The following is an 18590-nucleotide window of genomic DNA, read 5'->3' as shown; positions in this document are numbered from 1 at the left end:
GGATAACGGTAATGATTATTATTGTTATTGTTTGTTGTTGTTTTATTTGTTATGGTTATTTCAGTGTTAGTTGGTGCCCCCATTTGCGAGCGGGCAGGCAGGCGTACAAGAGAGAGCGAGCAAGGAGAGAGAGAGAGAGAGAGAAAGCAAAGAGAGCAAAAATAATTCGGTTAGTGGTTAGTGGTTAATAAGGTTGGTGGTTAATCAAGTTGGCTAATGGGGGACAGTTACCGTAAGCGGACTTTTGCCTACGACCGGCAGGTCGGATATCGGCTTACAGGTAGCGGTTATCGATTACCGATTATCTAATATGTCTTACAGCTAGAAACTTAGTCAAACTTAGTCAACGCATAGACGTATCCAAAATAGTTTTGGGCTTACGTCTACCAATAAATTTACATGTATATAATATATAATATATATATATAAGTGCGTGTATGTGTATGTGTAGTTGTGTGTGTATACGGTTTCAGGTATAAATGGATTTGCATTTGCTCATCTACTTACGGCAGTCATCGCCCTCATCTTCGCCATCGGCACAATCCACGACATAGTTGCAGACTTTGCTGTTATCGATACACTTTCCATTGCGGCATCTGTACTCATTGGCGTTGCACTCTGAAATGGTCAGAATAGATGGTTTCTGGTTTAGATTCATGTTCACATATGTATGCCCTATAAATTATGCTAAAGCTGCCAAGTGAGTAACCGGCAGAATGGGACATCTGGAAGAGCGAAATAGAAACTGTTTCAATCCCCCAACCCAAACACATTTCTAAAAGACCCTCAGCTTTACCACAAGCAAACAGAATTTTTGTTTATTTTTATAAAAATAACAAAGTTTTACTCTTGCTGTTTCCCTCAATATCAAAGCATTGTCAAATTGCAAGGAATTCTTATTTTGATTATAACTTTTGTTACTAATAAATACACTCATAATTATAGGGTATGTGTGAGGCACCAGCACTGTCGACCGAGACAGCTCTTATGGCATTGGCATCTAGTGAGTGCATTTTAGCTACTCTTTATTTAAGTTAGTCTTTTAAGTTGACTTTAGTTTTAAACTGACGAATTCGAAGTTTCTAGTTTGATATATAAAATCTTGCGCAGAAGATAGATATATATACTAGAAGTCAGTTTATATCTTAATGGTCACCTTGCTGATGCCGTGAAAAGTGCCTCGGAGGCTATTTAAGACGATGCCCAAAATGACTTATTCAAAACAATATATATTTATATTAGTTTTATATACACAAATTGTATTTAAATTGTATTAAATATATATTTTTTATTTATTTATTATTATTACTTTTTTTTTTCAATATAAATTAAATGCAGTTTAAGCTTTATGGATATATAATTATAATTATATTCTATATAATTCTTTGGTTTAATTTTCTAATACGTTTTTGACCTTTTCTGTCAAATAATTTGATTTACTTTTATTATATTATTGTATATACATATACTTGAGTATTTACTCTTAAACTATTTACAGTGACTTATTAAAAAATTCTCAAATTCCCTTTTACAGGGTATCTACTGTGACATAACTCTGTTTACTTTCATATTTTTTTCGGAAAATATATCTTTTTGGCCAGCCAATGGTGCAATTAGCCTTCAACCGGATGCAGTTTAACAAGCATTTCCCACTGATTTTTATGCTTGTTGTTGTTGTTGTTGTTGCTACTGTTGCTGTGTCGAATTTGTCAGTTGCCAACTTAAAAGCAAAAGTTTGTTAGGTGTCTGTCTCTGGTTGTCTAGTTGTCTGTGTGTGTGTGCGTGTGTGTGTGTGCGCGCTGTGTGTTGATAAGTTGATAAGCCTGACAACCTACTCGAAATGACACAACAGCCACGCCACACCTCAGGCTCAGCTGCGCTGCTCTGCTCAGCTCGGCTCGGCTCGACTTTGCGACGGCAAGCATCGTTAGCCACAGTTTCCTGTGCATGCTGCTTTTGGCCTTTTTGAACCCTTTTTTTTTTGTATTCAGCTTGACTGTTGCCGTTGCTGTTGGACGCTCAAAATTCCAGTCAACTTAAGCATTTTCACAAATATTTTTCACACTTTTCATTCATCTGTTGGCGTTTCAAAGTATGCACAACACAAAGTGGAAAGCAACGCGGATTTGATTACAAGGAAATGAGAGAGAGTTACACACAGAGACAGCAGAACAGAGAGAGAGGGGAAGATAGCGCTAGTCCGCGGGCGGAGGCGGAAAGACAAAAAAAAAGTAAAATAAAATAAAAAACAAAACAAGGAGAAGCGGAAGAAGAATGGTTGGGGCTTAAGAGCGTGCAGTGGGCTAATTAAAAGCAAAGACAAGAGGCGCGCGCCAGCAACTGGAGGCGTGGCACTTGGCTCAAGTGTAATCAGAGACAGCTTTAAGTTTCCACAGCTGCCGCCGTGAGCTAAATCAGATAAAAAAAATCTCTTACACTCCCTATTAAGCTATATATTATATAATTGCACAGATTATGTGCACAATTAGCGGGGCTTATTCATTTGAAATAGATTCCCAGCTCATTCCCCTGGCTAAAAGTTGTGCTCGCCAAATTGTCATTGCATACTTTCGAGCGCACTGCAAAATCAATTCAACAATCTGCAGAAAATATTTAAAAAATTGAAACACCGTCGATTACATAGATCTTAAATTCAAATCAATTAGACTATATCTGATTATTATTATTATTTTCATTTCCATAGCCAAATGTAAAATCTAGCTTTACGCTGTCAGTCCGTTGGAAGATTGATTATATTATTCCTTTATTCGTTTCTGGGCATATGTCCATAACAGTCTGAAGAAGTCTTGATATATCACTACTTTTGGATAGAAAAGACGAGTATACATAATCTATCCGTCTGTTCACCTGCCTGTCGGTTTGAAAGCCCGACATTTTGTAAGCCACCAAAACTAGAGAGTTGGCTGGATTTAAGCTTGTAATTATTATTATTGCTAAGATGAATGATTAAAAATATAAATAAAAATTCAACATAGGCACTCGTATATAATGATAAAAATATCATACATATATATATTTATATGTATATAGCTGACTCAACTGCTTTCAAGATGTTCAAGCAGAACTTCCCAGCAGCAGCTGCTGTTACCTTCGGCCTAATCTGTTGCTCAAATTTGCAAATTGTTTGATCTTAAGATGTATGTATGTATATGTAGACATATATATTTATAATTGTTGTTTGTCTGTGCAGCTGCCTTTTCTTTATTTTGCTGCTGATTGCCTTGGCGCATTCAATTAATGCAAATGCTCAACTTTAGGTGAGGCAGTTGGCTTAGGCCTTTGGGGCCTTTGTTTTGAGGGTTCATTGGGGCCATTGGCCGCCATAAATCAACAATTGTTGTCGTCACCGTCGTCGGGGTTAACTGCAGCGCCAACTTTAACTACTTTCTGGGCGCTCACAAATCGTCAAAGTTTCTTATATATTTTCTTTTTTTTTCTGTGTTCATCGCTTCGCTTGCAATTTGCAACACGAAGCTGCCAAAAAGCGTTTTCTTATTATTATTTTCCGTTTGTTTCTCCTTTTTGCATTCGAAGTTTGTCTGTGGCGCAAAGGGGCACGCCCCTGCGCCTACCCGGCCCCACATGCCACGCCCCGACGCCCAGCGCCCAGCAATGCAGTTTGACAATTTCGTTTGCCGCACCTCAAAGTAGGCAACACAAACCAAACAAATGACAGCCGAAAGAGAGAGAGAGAAAGGTGGAAAATGGCAGCATGAAAAGCTGCAGACAGACAGAAGCAACAAAGGTTTTGTTTATTGACATTAAAGATTCAATAATGCCCAACATATGGCAGCTGCCGGATTTGGCTGCCAAACTCATCAGACGAGCAATTTGAGAAAAAAGGAGCAAATGTGAAGATGGAATTCGCTTAGACGTTACCCTACACAGTCAGAGAGAAATGAAGTATATATATTCCCTAGAGAATTCAATAGCCTACGAAAATATTATCAGATGTAAACTCAATGACCTAAAGAGGTCTCTAAAGGGAGAGAGAGAGAGAGAGAGAAATATACATAAGTCTATAAAACATCGATAGAGCATGGATAGAGACAAATATCTATATAAGAAGTTATATAATTAGATGAATGCGAGTTGAAACAGTCTTTAATGTATATACATATATAAACAAGCCTGCTATTCCGCTAAATGGATAATCTATATAAGCATCAGTCTTATATGGACTGTTTGACCTCCAAGAAAAATGCAGGGTATATAACAAAAGGGCTTCCAATTATGAGCGCAGCACAAGACAATGGGTCGGAGTGGACAGGCTGACAGACAAGCAGAGAAACAGACGAAGATGCTGGGACAGACAGGTGGTAAGCCATTTGCCGGCTCGTTTGATGCTCAGGACATAGGTAAACAAATTACGTGCAGCATTTATAATCCGCCAAAAATCCCAAAAATAAAGATAAAGGTGTGTAGGCCACCGAAGGTTGGTCAGTGCTGCTCTGGGGGGAGGGGCATCCGCCACAGGCAGTGGGGCTCTGCCCCGGGCAGCGAAACACCTGGGCAGCGCTTGAGCGGCGTCACAGGGTATACATCGAACGGGGTGCTCCCGCCTTAACTGGAAAATGCAGCAACAGGCAAACAGCAATTGGCAGCAGCTGCAATCAAATCGCAGCTGCAGCAGCTTTTGCTCTCTCCTGTTTATACTCATTCACGAAAGTGAATCAGTATATTGGTTTTGTGCAATGTCCGCCTTGCTGTCCGTCCGTCTGTCCGTCTGTCCGTCCGTCCGTCTGTCCGTCTGTCCGTATGAACGCAATCTATTTCGGCGCTATTGAAGCTAGAGACTTGAAATTTGGAGCACATACTCGTGTATATCTCCGATTTATAAAGTGTTCAAATTTTCCCGATCCGCCCACTAGGGGCGTGGCAAATCGGAAAATGCATTTTCCGATATACCAGAAATCATGTTAGTTAAAGAGCTAGAAAGCTGAAATTTGGTATGTAGGTCCGCGTCGACAACCCAAGATCACAAGCTATGGCGGATATATCTCCGCCCATTGGGGGCGTGGCAAATCGGATAAAACTGTATCTCCTAAAGTTGTAAACCTAGAATGCTGAAATTTTGCATGTCAGCTAATGTTATGATTCTATAAAGTCTAAAAATAAAATTATAAGTCTACACCCATTAGGGGCGTGGCAAATCGGACCTGAAGATATAGTGATTTTTCAAATTCTGCTATTTTTTGGACACTATTGATGCCAGAGATCTCAAATTTTGTATATATACTCGGGCTGATCACCCAAGACCAAAAAGCTTTGTCGGATATATGTCCGCCCACAGGGGGCGTGGCAAACCGCAAAAATGTATATCTCCTAAAGTATAATAGCTAGAAGCTTCAAATTTAGATAGTTGAGTTACTGGTAGCCTCCTCTATCGATTCCTCAAAAAATAATTTTTACGCCTTTTTAGGGGCGTGGCATATCGAAAATTACCCTGTAATTTTCACTTTTTTTGAGAGTAAGCATTCAAACTTTGCAGTTAGGGTACTGTTATCTCGTTCTAGAAACTGACCAAAAATTAGATGTTTACGCCCAGTAGGGGCGTGGCAAATCGGAAAAGCCTGTATATTCTACAGTATTAGAGCGAAATTTAACTACTAAATTGTTGATGGGATGTGAATGAGTATTCCGCAGTCGGTAACGCCCGACTGCAACGTTCTTACTTGTTTTGCTTTGCCTGCTGCATACCTAATATACGCACCAACTAACACAAACACACACAAACAGAAACACACACACCCACACACACACACACAGCAAGAGACAGGAGCAACAACTTGTTCAAGTGTCAAAAGGCCGTGTGGAATTTCTCAGCCCGTTGCTCAGCCCACACTCTCTCTATTACTTGCTCTCTCTCTCTCTCTCTCTCTCTCTCAGTCTTCCGCTCTCTCTTGCCCTCTCTCTTTCGCTCTGTGCTGCTCTCTCTCGCTCTCGCCAGCTTGTAACGAGAGCCTTGTCAACAGGCGCCCAGCACCAACAAGTGTACAAATCGAGTAAATTCATATGAGCGTCGGAATGATTGAGTTGGTCAGCTGCTCTGCTCTGTTCTGCTTGGCTTTGCTCTGCTCTGCTTCCGTTTGCACTTGAACTTAAAGCGTGCCGCCTGCAAGTATGCAGCAGAAAAGCAACAACAGCAGCAAGTAGATACACACACACACACACACACACACCTGGTGCCAGGTACTAAATTCGAGACGATAATTGATACGCGGCGCATGGAAAACGCAAAAGCGCAGAAGCCAAAACCGCAAACAAACAAAGTTTGAGAGGTGCACGAATCACGGCGAGCAGTGCTGCCGGTGGTGCGGCGGGTGGTGCTACAGCTCAATCCATAGGCGAACATAGCAGGCAGCTGCAAGCAAGGCTGCCAGCCGTATGCCAGCCTGGCTGTTAGGCAAAGGATAAACAAGCAAGGGCAAACAACAAAAGGGCAGGACACATTTTCACTTTGCGGCATCGAATATAGCAAAATAAAAATGAAAGAAATTTATAAAAAATGAGTCTGATAATACGGTAGTGGAGCGACGCACAAGCGACCCTGTACATGTTTATAATATGGAAGGAATTTTGTTGCGTCTTTGATTAATGATTTACCTTTATATTTTACGCTCTCACTTGTATTATGTATGTCTGTGTGTTTTAATCAGCGTGTTATCAATGTGTGCCCTTTGATATTGTCGTATACTCAAAACAAATTATTGTAATGGTGTACTGTTATACTGTTATAATGCTTTACTGTTACACTATTATTTCTACTGTACTGAAATACGGGGTTATACTGTTATACGGTTGTAAGGTGATACTGTTACAACGCTATCCTTGTATACTGTTATACTTTCATACTGATATACTATTATACAAGTATACTGTTATACTGTAATACTGTTGAACTTATGTACTGCTAATCTGTTATATTGTTATACTGTTATACTGTCATACTGTTATACTCTTACACTGCCATACTGTTATACTGATATACTTTTATGCTGTTATACTTTCATACTGTTATTGTCCTATACTGTTATACGGTTATACTGTTCTACTGTTACAGTATACAGCTGTACTGTTATACTGTCACACTTTTTACTGGTATACTGTTATTACACTAATTTGCTGTACTCCTGTACACTTATATTTTTTCTAGTACTTCAATATATCGCATACCCTTATTATGGTCGCTAACTCTTGTACCCTTCCCCTCTTATACTCGCATGGTATATAACTATCTTGCTCTACTACTCTTACTCTCTGCAGTCCAGTCTATAAATAACTTTTCGTTATGTGTTTACAGGGTATACAAACGAAAATGCTAAGCAGCTACATCATCCACATTGAGTCTGCTTGTATGTGGGCGTTGCTGTCACTGTTGCTGTTGCTGCTGTCGTTTAAAAGCATTTTGTGTAGCCGCTTAACAATTTTGTGGCTGTTGTTGTCGTGGCTGCTGTTGCTGTCATTTGGTAATAATAAAAAGTGTTTTGATTTGATTATTGCTCGTTAGCGCAGCTTATCCCCCGACTCCAAACACTCAGCCAGTCACTTTCAGTCTGCGCTGATCGACTCATTAACTCACTTATTTTGCCGCAAAGTGCACACAACTGAAAAAGAAGTGCCCCAACCCGAGCTCAAGCTCCAGCTCCAACCCCAACCCCATCGCGCATTTACCACACATAAGCTGCTACGAATCCCATTTGGAGCCCCATTGGCTCTCTGCTATTGAAAATGTCCTTGGAGCGGTTTAAAGCGCGTTCTGTGCATCCTGCACGCTTAAAGGCCGCCGCCACGCGACTGACAAGTTTCGGCGAGCCATGCAAATGAGTTATTAGGCAGTTCATGCCCTCTTCACGTTTCACTATTCGCTCCCCGCTCCCTCCTTCTCCTGCTCCACACTAAATGCTGCTTTAATTAAGCCAAAAACTATCAGCGATAAGCATTTTGCCGTCATGTCTAATCGATTTCCGTGCGTTGCACGTCGCGTATACGCAACATTCATACTTTCTTTCGGCGGAAGCCCATGTCACAGCTAAAAACTGTCAATGTAAGGGTAAAATGTAACTGTAATTGTGACATATACGGCTGATTGTTGCCGATGATGTCTGCTCTGGGATCTTGATGGCCGTATGAGTAATTACAGCATATTCCACGTGCTCATCGGAAATTGAACAGACAGGCAATATGCCAGCCCCCATCCGCAATCTCCCACCACTCAACACCCATCCCCACCCCTCCATTTGCTATAGTTTAAGAGCCACTCATTGAAGGTAATCAACTAAATATATAACTATATATTTTGTAATGATTTTTAATATGCATACAATGTAAAACTATATGTGAGAATTTTCAAAATTCTGAAAAAAAATAGGAATCCATTTGTATTTATTTAATTATGTGCATTCATGGAAGCTAAAAGCATTCAACTTCATTTGCTTTTCTCTTAGCTGATCGTCGCCTGATCAAGAGCTTTGGTGCTTTAAAGATTCAGAGAATTTTGCTGCAGATCTCTGGAGCAGAAGAAAAGTCTTGGGTATATTTATGACCTCATAGAATACTTAAGAGTATACATTATGTATAAGTAAGGGTATTCATTACGTAAAAAATAAACGATTATAATTAAGTAATCATACAATATCCATAAATATTCAAAAATTATCCGTGAGCATATTTCGGACTAAAAGTGCGTTTTTATTTTTGAATAAAATTTTAAAATGAGTAACTATTTATGCATTCATATATTCAGTATTCATGAATCTTCCAAAAATATTTTTACATTGTAAGAAAATACTTTGTCAATTGAATAATCGAATAAGTATTCGAATGAGCATTTATGAGTAAACGTGAGTATATTTTGAGTACTTCTAAGCAGTTTCTAATGGAATACAAATTAATATTTAAAATTAGTATATACATATATAGATTATTTGAGTGGTTGTCGTGAAAGTCTGGGTAATAAGGGATTTTTAGTTCTATAAAATGGAATCCTTTTTTTGAGATTCATATTCAATATATTGACAGTATGGATATTTACATGAATATTCAAAAATTATCTATGAGCTGGAAATGCAATGCTGAATGCAGATTCACTCTGTCAACTGAGTTAAGTTCACATTTCAAGTCAGTTGCCAGCCCATGGACGAAGACACTGCTATGCACCGTTGGCTGCGTCCAACTAATGTGGCAGCAACCTTCTATGCCAACCACTTGCCACAGGAATCATGTCAAGTGTCTGTCGTTTGTCGTTTGTCGCTTGGCGTTTGTCGTTGTCGTCGTTTGGTTTAAGCAAACGAATTTTCAAGCTGAGTTCGACTGACGCTCGCTTGATTGATTGTCATATTCATATTCATAATCATACTCATATACACTCATTGTCATTCAAGTGCACTGTCTCCCGCTCTCCCCCTCGCTGTCGCCTCCGCCCTCACTCTCTCGCTCTTTCTCTTCAGTTTTGTTGCTGTGTAAACACGGGCAGGCAACGTCAAAATGGCAGCTTAGCACGAAGCTCCTCACGTCGCTTGGTTCATGAATATGCACAAACACATGTAGGTAAGCGCTGTGTAGGCCGACCATGCCCACATCGTAGGTGGCTGCAGCCGCAAGTGCCTTATTTAATGAGTCATTAGCCGTCGGGCATTTCAGACCAAAAGTTTGGCTTGGCTGCAGCCACTGCTGATGCGCCTTGTCACACACACACATACACACACACACATACATATGTGTGTGTATGTAAAGAGAGCTATCCGTGTCAAAAAGTAGCTGCAGCCGCGACAGTTGTCAGTTGTGTGTGTGTGTGTGTGTGAGTGTGTTGCAGCTGCAGGGGCGACAATTATGTGGCGTCTGCACTTTTAAGTGCCCCTTTGCATGTGGCGCTGTTTGCACAGGGCCGCCCAGGCCGATGCTCGCGGGTGTATCAGGGGAGGGCGCGAGGGCGCGCGGGGTCATAGTTCATAGGCATTAACACACAATGTAAACATTGCATAAATACTTGTAAGCCAGCGCTTCAGCGCGTCGATATCAGTGGCAACTGCCAACTTGTTGGCCAAATTCCACAACTCCTGCTCATAGAGTATACCCTGGAAAGCCGAACAAGCGGGCATATTATGAGTATTCATAAGCCTGACATGCTCGTTGAACTTTGGGCCACTTTTTTTTTTTTTTTTTTTTCTGTCAACTATCTTAAGAAAAGATTCAACTTTGGAATCAATTATAAAATTCTATCAATATTTTAGCAAAATTTCATAATTTTCACTTGAAGTGTGGCTAACGAATTAGAGAATTTGTTGAAAATATATTAACAATTCGGATTTGCCAGCGTAGTTATCATCCTAAATTCATTCATTCTATAACCAACATACATATACAGTAGAATCCGGTTATAGCTCCGTCGTAAAAGACATTGAATTTTCGTCACAATAACCAAGCGGACGCTATAACTGGAGTCGTTATAAGCGGATTCTACCAAATATATTGTCTGATATATTATTTCTTCTCGCTTTTAATCATTAAAATTCAAGTTACGAACATCTCTATAGTTTAAGAAAGTTTTGCTCACTCTTTATTAATATTTTTATTTTTTTTTACAGGGTATTGAACAGCTCAGTCGCTCAAGCTCTGGCCCCGCTTGCGACTCGTCTGCCACAACAAAATCGATTAAATTGTTCAAAGCTCGCAGTTATGTGTCCCTCTGCTGTTCCGCTGTCTGTCTGTTTGTCCGATCGTCTGACTGCCTGTTCCTTGGCTATCTGGGGCCCGCCCGCACGCCGTATACCCTTGGAAATTGTTGGCAAGTTCCCACTGATTTGTCGCATTCCCTGCGCAATGTGACAAACGTTAATTTTTGTGCCTTGTTTTGCATACAAGAAAAAACTTTTGCCTGGCCAAAGCGTGGCCCCAACTCCCCCTCTCACTCCCTCTGTGAATGTGTGTGTGTGTGTGTGTTGGTTTGAGCTGTTGCTGCCACGACATTGCGTGCGTCGTCTTAGTTACTTGAGCAATTTATGGCAAATTAAATAAATTTATCATTGTGGCCAGGTTGCGGTGCGCCACACAAGCCGCAGAGCCCATATCCTCTGCCCTTACCCCATTCCGAATTCCGTTCCCGTTGCCATTCCCGCTCCCACTCCCGCTCCCGCTCCCGTTCGCGGACAAGAGACAACAAAGTCCAGTTGCAGCTCACCGCAAGGCAAATAATTGTCATTTGCTGCTCGATTGCTGCCCACGTTAAACAAAGGCATTGCCGCAGTTGCTGCTGCTGCTGCTGCTGTCGCCTGCAACAGCAATTGTTGCCGTTACTGTTGCCGTCTTGACTCTGCCCGAGTCTAAGCCTGAGCCACAGCCTGACCCAGAGCCCCACCCCGCCCTGCCAAAGTAAAAGTGTCAGCGTGTGCCTGGTACCAACAAGGCAGCCCAACTTATTTTTTCCTATTATTATTTTTTTTTTTTCTTGGCAACTTTCTTAAATACTTTTGCGGTTGCCCTCAAAACCAGCAACTGCTGTCGCCGGCAATCAGCAGCAGCAGTAACGTCAACAACAACATTTAGTGCCGATTGTCTTACAATTGGCTAAATGTTAGCGCACTAATAAAGCGCTGCGCTGCAATATTTGCCGGGCGAATGTGGCGTATACGTGATTTTAATATGCTCAAATGTATGGGGGATGCGAGAGAGGATATCTCTATTTATCTGTTTATCTCTATCTATGGCAATCTCTGATCTGTCTCTCTCTTTTCGCTCAAAATCTCTCTCTCTCTCTCTCTCTCTCTCTCTCTCTCTGCTGCTTTCGTTTTCTATCTCTCTATTTATCTCCCCTTTGATCTCCACTTGCCTTTCTCTTTCTTTCTCTCTCTCTTTCTGTTTTCTCTCTCTCTCTCTCCCTCTCTCTCTCTCTCCTTGTTTCTGTTTCTTTCTCTCTCTCTTTTTTTGTCTCCTTCAGTCTCTCTCTCTCTCTTTATCTTTCTATTTCTTTTTTCTTTTTCTCTGTGTCTCTTTCTTCGTCATTGCTTCATTCTTTCTCTCTAATACTCTGCAGCTCTCTGTCTCTCTCAATCGTGTCTCAGTATTGCCTAATCTTTATCTCTCTTTCTATCTCCCAATTTGAATCTGTCTCTCTTTCTATCTCTCTAGCTCTCTCCTCACCACCTACTTCCCTTGTCCCTACTCTCTAATTTATATAAATTTCTTAATGTTTATCTACCTATACTCTTTTCATTATCAATATTATATTTCTATCCGTTTCCCTCACCCTTCAGTTTCCTATAAATCTTTCCACTATACAATATAATATAATATAACTACTTATGGTTCCATACACTTCATGGAATATATTTAAATGTGTACATTTAAATGTCTAAGTCACAGCTATTCTGACGATTTCAAGCTATACACTTTACATTCTCTCGTCTGTCATTTTAAATTTTCACGTTCAAAGACTTGATGTTTCTCTGATACCCTGGGCATATCGGGGATATACTGAAATCCATATGAGCAGATGCATATTTTCATTATTCTTCTTTAAATGCGTTTGTTGGCTTATTAATTCCGAGTCTTAAGGCCAAAACAACAACAAGCGAACGGTAAACTTGTCGATCCTCCGCTGCCTTCTCTGTCAGGGTCATGTGCTGGGCTATCTTTGTGATATATCGCAAAGCAATTAAATATTATCGGGTACAGAGACGTTCCCAGAGATAGCAGACAACGGTCGACGAGCCGAAGCCAGAGAGAGAGAGAGAGAGAGAGAGAGAGAGAGAGGGAGAGTGAGAGTGAGAGAGGGAGTGGGAGTGGGAAAAAGAAAGCTATATAAATATATATAGAGTCGGGTGGACAATCAGAATCACACGGACATGGGACACGGATACGTCCGAAAAATTGTCATTAATCATCGCGAATGACGCGCGTTGCACGCAATGCCAGCAATAACAACAGCATAAACAACAACAGTAGCAACAGCAGCAGCAGCAACAACAATCATAATAACAATTTGTGGCCAAATATTTGTTGGGCCTGGCGACCGCAAATTTTCTATTGCCGTACACACATAACATGCAAGGCCTCACACACACTGAGCGAGAGAGAGAGAGAGAGAAAGAGAGAGAGAGAGAGAGAAAGAGAGAGAGACATACATATACACAGACATGCATATATCAATCAGTATTCAAATGCAGCAGCCACTGAATGAATCATATGTCAGCTCTGATGCAATATTCACTAATATTTAACTGAATAGCCAGTCAGTCTCTCTCTCTCTCTCTCTCTCTCTTTGCCAATTTCTATCTCTTTTTCTGCCTAATATGAGCTCACAGACCGTCGTCATAAGCGTGAGCGAATGCACTTATTCATATTCCTATTCATATTCAGACGTAGGTTATCAAACCTAGGGCTACTGTTTTCAGTGCTGATGCCATAGCTCCATCTCCTGAGATAACCGTTCGATTAGTCATGATTTTGTCACGCTTCGAGCTTGTTATATTTATCTCGGCACGCATTGCCAGGCATTGCCACTTGCTTCTAATTCCATTAGCTTAGTTTATAATATGAAATAGAATTTTATAGCGAATGAGCTTTGTAACCTATAAACGATGTGTCCCATATATGTTTATTAGTAATATATACACATAATATATATTTGTAGCCCATATCAGTTAATGCATAGTATCTAGCTTCGTTCATTAGTTCCAGCGAATTTTAAACAGTGAATAATATTTTAGTTAGTTCACTTTACTTTCAAAGAGCTGGCGATGTTTCTGCAATTTGGAAGGTATACTCGAGTTGACAACTAGAGATCAACAATTTATAGTGAATTTATTTACGCCCATGGGAGGCGTGAGAAAATATATTTCTTGAAAGAATGCTATGAATGTTAACTGCTTTTCTGTTGGTTTCTTTCATCGATGACCAAAACAACAAAATTTACCGCCTTCTTGGGAGCATGGAGTTTATGCAGGCTTGGAACCTTAATCCTACAAAATCCTATACCTTAGAATTTATTTAAGCTTTGGCAATGATATCTTTTCGCTTACAGCGATTATAACGAATTGAGAAAAAAACTATATTTAGTAATATCTTAAAAGATTAGTTGCTCTACACATCTGTCTGAGTTCTTAACCAAGAATGATTCAACTATTTTTGGGTCGTTAATGCGTATTGCTGTTAATTGTTATAAATATTAATTTCATTTAGTTTTTCACATATTCTTTATCTCTGGACTCATTTAAAGTTACAGTTCGTTGCTAAGATTATTGATTCAATTTATTTGAAATAAAAAGGTGAACCAGTGCACTATATAATAAAGATTGCTATCTCTTGCGAGCATAAAATTCTTTGAAGATGAATTCAATAAAAAAAAAAAAAAAAAAAAACCTGAAAGTATAATAAATAAAAAATCATACTAATATCTATGCAAAATTGCAAGCTTCTCTTGAGAGAAAATTTCTGCCAAAGTTTTTGGCTTTTTATCCACAGTACAGCCGTCCCCAGGCTAGATCGATGAAAGGCAAATTTTACTACAACAATATATCGCATACTATCGAATATTCAGCATAGTACACTATAATCTTTTTATAAGTTACTTTCTCAATACAGTGAAGAACTTCAGCTGCTTACTAAATATTAGTGTGAATAAAGAAATAAAAATAGCTTCAGAATATTATCTTTGAATATAATTTCGTGTATCTCGTGTGTGCTTCAAGTTCACTTTAAAAAACATTAGTTGGATAATTATTAGAACTATTTGCTCGGCATGCTCACATTATGTATGCGACACGTTTTTCATGCACTCGTATGACACTCCCGTATGGCTGACTGGGTCCGCGCCGTCCTCCATGGTCAGATTACTCAGACTCGAGTCAGCGACTGATTCACGAACTTCTTCTAATGACTTGGACTAGGTAAGACCCCCAATACCAGGTGGCAAGGCAGGGCAAGGCCTAAGCCTCCTTTGAGTGGGGCTGCAGCTGCCTTTGGCGTGAATACAATTTGTATTCACAATGCAATTAGAGCAGACCGAAAACGTTACGGATTTGGCTATAGATCCCACAATTCCAACGGACACTCACACTCTGCGCTGTCCATTTGAATGCATTCATGGCTGCATATTAATGCGACGCCCCCTACCAGGCAACTCGGGCCCGCCGCAAACATTTCTGTATGAAATTCATTCAGATTTTATAGCCGAGCGGCGGCACTTTTGTGGCTTTGATTCAGTTGGGCGATAAAAAGATGGGTTTACCGAGATGTGGGCATAGGCATGGGCATGGGCATGGGCATGCCATTTGCATTGGCACGCGTAACTTATGATGCTAATGCGGCTGCAGCTGCAGCTGCGCCAGCGGCCGCATGCTGCATCAGGCGATGATGTCAAGTCGAGCAGCTCAGCTCTGTCGCCCGGCAATTGAAATTGCAATTACAAATTGCAATGGCAAACTGTTTTTGTATAAATCGATGTATGTGTGTATGTGTGTCGTACAGCGACGTTTGCTCGTGCCAAAGTGCCGCCCGCTACTCCCCCAACGACGCCACGCCCCATGTCGCGCCGCCCGTCCAAGCTCCGTACAGCGATCTCTCGGCGCAGCGCCGTCATTTATCGTTGACGCTCGATTAAAATTCTTGCCGTAATTTAGCAATTGGTGGACGGCAGCGGGGGGCTTGCGTCTCGCCGAGCTGGGTGGGTGGGGGCGTGGCAGCAGCATCATTGCTGATATCAACTCAACTCGTGCATGCCTCACGCACACACACATACACACAGAGGGCACACGCAGTAACCCAGTTAACTTTGCAGCTAACCGAAAGTTAGGTTAAGCAATGTCTGCATTATAGACGCATTAGATACCCTGTAATTGTGCTGCAACTGGTATACTTAATTGCATGCAATTTCCACTGCAGCTCAGCAATTCATATACCCAAAGATGCCCTATAATTTATGCAAATTGTCTACACATTTGTGCACTTAGATACCCTATAATTGTCGAGATTCTTTGCAGCTGTCATGGACGTCGATCATCTTCAATCTACTGTCAAATCATTCCAAATTACTTTGATTACGTGTGCTGGGAATGATAATTCGTAAGACTTTTTTCTCTGATTTTCCATAATTACAGATGGAATTTCAAAAGCTGTCATGCAAAACTAAGGCAGACAAGGGTGCCAAGCTATGCATTGATCTGCAGTCGATCAGTCCTTCAATCAATCAGTCAATCAATCAGCTTTGCATATTGCACGGCCGTTGACAGGGGCGTGTCAAAAGCAGTTGACACAAGGTGTGCAGAATGTCCATTAACATTCTTGGCGCACAGAACGCGATCGCCTTACAAATTGACGCGCTGAATACCCTATAATTTAGGCAATTGCCACAGAGTCACTTGACTATCTATTGACCGTTAAGCAATCACAACTGCTGCTCTCTCTCTCTCTCTCTCTATCGTCGCTCTATCGATAGACTGCACTAGATTTCATATTTCCATAGCCACGCCCACGCACTGCTTGCCTGCCTCTCCCCCACGTTTCCTCTCTGAATTTCGCATTCTTCGAGCCGCATCGAGTGGTTTTTCGAGTGGATTCGTGAATTGTTTGGACTGTTTCGATTGCGATGCGCATCTCGCACAATTCTAGAAACAAGTCCAAGTGATGCTGCTTCGGGCATAGCCGACTGCATAATACTCCTTCCCGGATTTGGATATATTACAATTCGATTCGAATATTTGTATTTCTGAAATGAGCTTGTGCTCATGGTGCAAAATAATCATCATTAATCATTCTATATGTATCTGTTTACAGATTAAGATTTCCTTTATATACCTTGATTCCTATATGTATTTTGTTATAGATTGAGATTTCCTTTTTCTTTATACCTAAGCTAAAATAGGCTTGCTTCTACTCTTGTAATTTTTTAAGAATTTATAGAGACGGTTCCATTTATAGGTAGTTAAGTTTTTGGGGCTTTAGAGCCTAGCTATATGTATCTGATATTCTTATCTGAATTTCTGTCATTTCTTTCCACTTGCCACGCCTTCAATGGGCAGATAAGAAATAGTTGTAGCTCTGCAGAAGACTATAAATTGGCAATTCCAAATTCCTATTGCAATTCATTGCATCAAAACCTATATACTCTGCTCCCTTTGGCAGCGAGCATTAAAACAAACATCGAAACGCGTCGCGGCCACAAATTGTAGCTAAGCGACGTCGTATCTATGAGATACTTTATGCGGTAACTGCACTGTGCTCATAAATTCATTCTTCTCGCTGCGCTAGTCATTTGTCATGCAAGTCAGTCACTCAGTAAGTCAGTCAGTCAGTCAGTCAGTCAGTCAGTCAGTCAGTCAGTCAGTCAGTCAGTCAGTGAATCAGACAAGTCAAGTCAAGTCAACATTGTTGTCGCTGTCGCTGTTGCTGTCGTTGCTGAGCCTCGATTTGCATAAGACCAAGACAAGTTGGAATGCAAATAGCGCGGCATGCACGACTAGCGAATACCCAGGCCCATTTTATGTCTACATTGATTGTTGTGCTATATGTTCCAGTCATACTTGAATGACCAACTAACTGTTAGCCTGGCCTGCTCCATGATCAGCTAAGCCAAGTGATATGGAATTTAACCCTACACAAAATAAAATATATAAAGTAGAACAGCTCCATCTACTTTGTATTCTCTTTTATTTTGTATTTTCATGATGAGTACGTTTAGATCCTCTGCGCCACAGACTTTTACAGGGTATCCGCCAGAGCTGAAGTGTTGCAGATACACGTGCCGCACAAGATATCAGAAAACGTTTCGCTCTTCAGCTTTTTTATGGCTAAGCACATTAATTGCGTGTATTAACAAGTTGTTCGAGCTGTTATTCCAGTTGTTTGTCAAAGGATGACACAGATGCAGCGCAATTGAGATCGCGCCGGCCTTAACTTTGCAGCGCTGGCATGCGATCAAGGTTAATCGTTAATCGATAGCAGCAGCGATCTATCGATTGCAGTAGCCAGCGCCCAGTTGCAAGCGCATTGTGACAGCCGCATAAATTTGCATTTACTATTTTACATGTTGCATTTAACATTTTGCATTTTGCACTTTGCCATGTGACAGATAAAGTAAAGTATCTTGTATCTTGCAGATACATAAAGCCTGCAGCTGACTTGTTTATGGGCGGGTGCAGCTTTAAGCCGCTGCAACAAAATCAGCTTGTCAACAATAGAATGAAGTCACGTATTTAATCAGCTAAACATTATGCCTGACTATGAGCCTGTCCGGAAAATGGAAAATAGAAGAAAATCACAAAATCGCAGCTAAAGAAAACTTCCAGTTTTTTCCATTTCATTTCTTTTCTTTACATTTTGCACAAAATACAACAAAAAATCAAATCTCATTGCGAAGGCAAACTTCCTTATAATCAACTCACTCTTATGCTCCCCCTTCCAGCTCTCTCTCTCTTTCTTCACTCGTGCTGTCTCGCTTGCTCTACTATTGCCACTGCTTGTTATGTTTTGTTGTATTTTTTAACATTTCGCACGCGCTTCAGCAAGCAAATTACGTGCCACGACATTGCGAATCCATGCCGCAACCCGCCCTCACCTTTTCGCTCGTGCAGGAA

At 40.7% G+C, this 18590-nt stretch overlaps 1 protein-coding gene across 1 annotated transcript in view; it reads right to left on the bottom strand.

Annotated features, from left to right (window-relative positions):
• Window positions 1–18590, bottom strand: part of LOC6584739 (basement membrane-specific heparan sulfate proteoglycan core protein) — a 122689-nt gene that overhangs the window by 39794 nt on the left and 64305 nt on the right. Inside the window, exon 9 of the mRNA XM_044008684.1 lies at window positions 508–618. Within this exon, the coding sequence (XP_043864619.1) occupies window positions 508–618 (111 nt within the window). The remainder of the gene's footprint in view (window positions 1–507; window positions 619–18590) is intronic.

This window comes from Drosophila mojavensis, unplaced genomic scaffold (genome assembly GCF_018153725.1).
Source record: "Drosophila mojavensis isolate 15081-1352.22 unplaced genomic scaffold, ASM1815372v1 contig_136, whole genome shotgun sequence".
NCBI classification, from domain to species: Eukaryota; Metazoa; Arthropoda; class Insecta; order Diptera; family Drosophilidae; genus Drosophila; species Drosophila mojavensis.
This window is presented reverse-complemented; position numbering and strand designations above follow the sequence as displayed.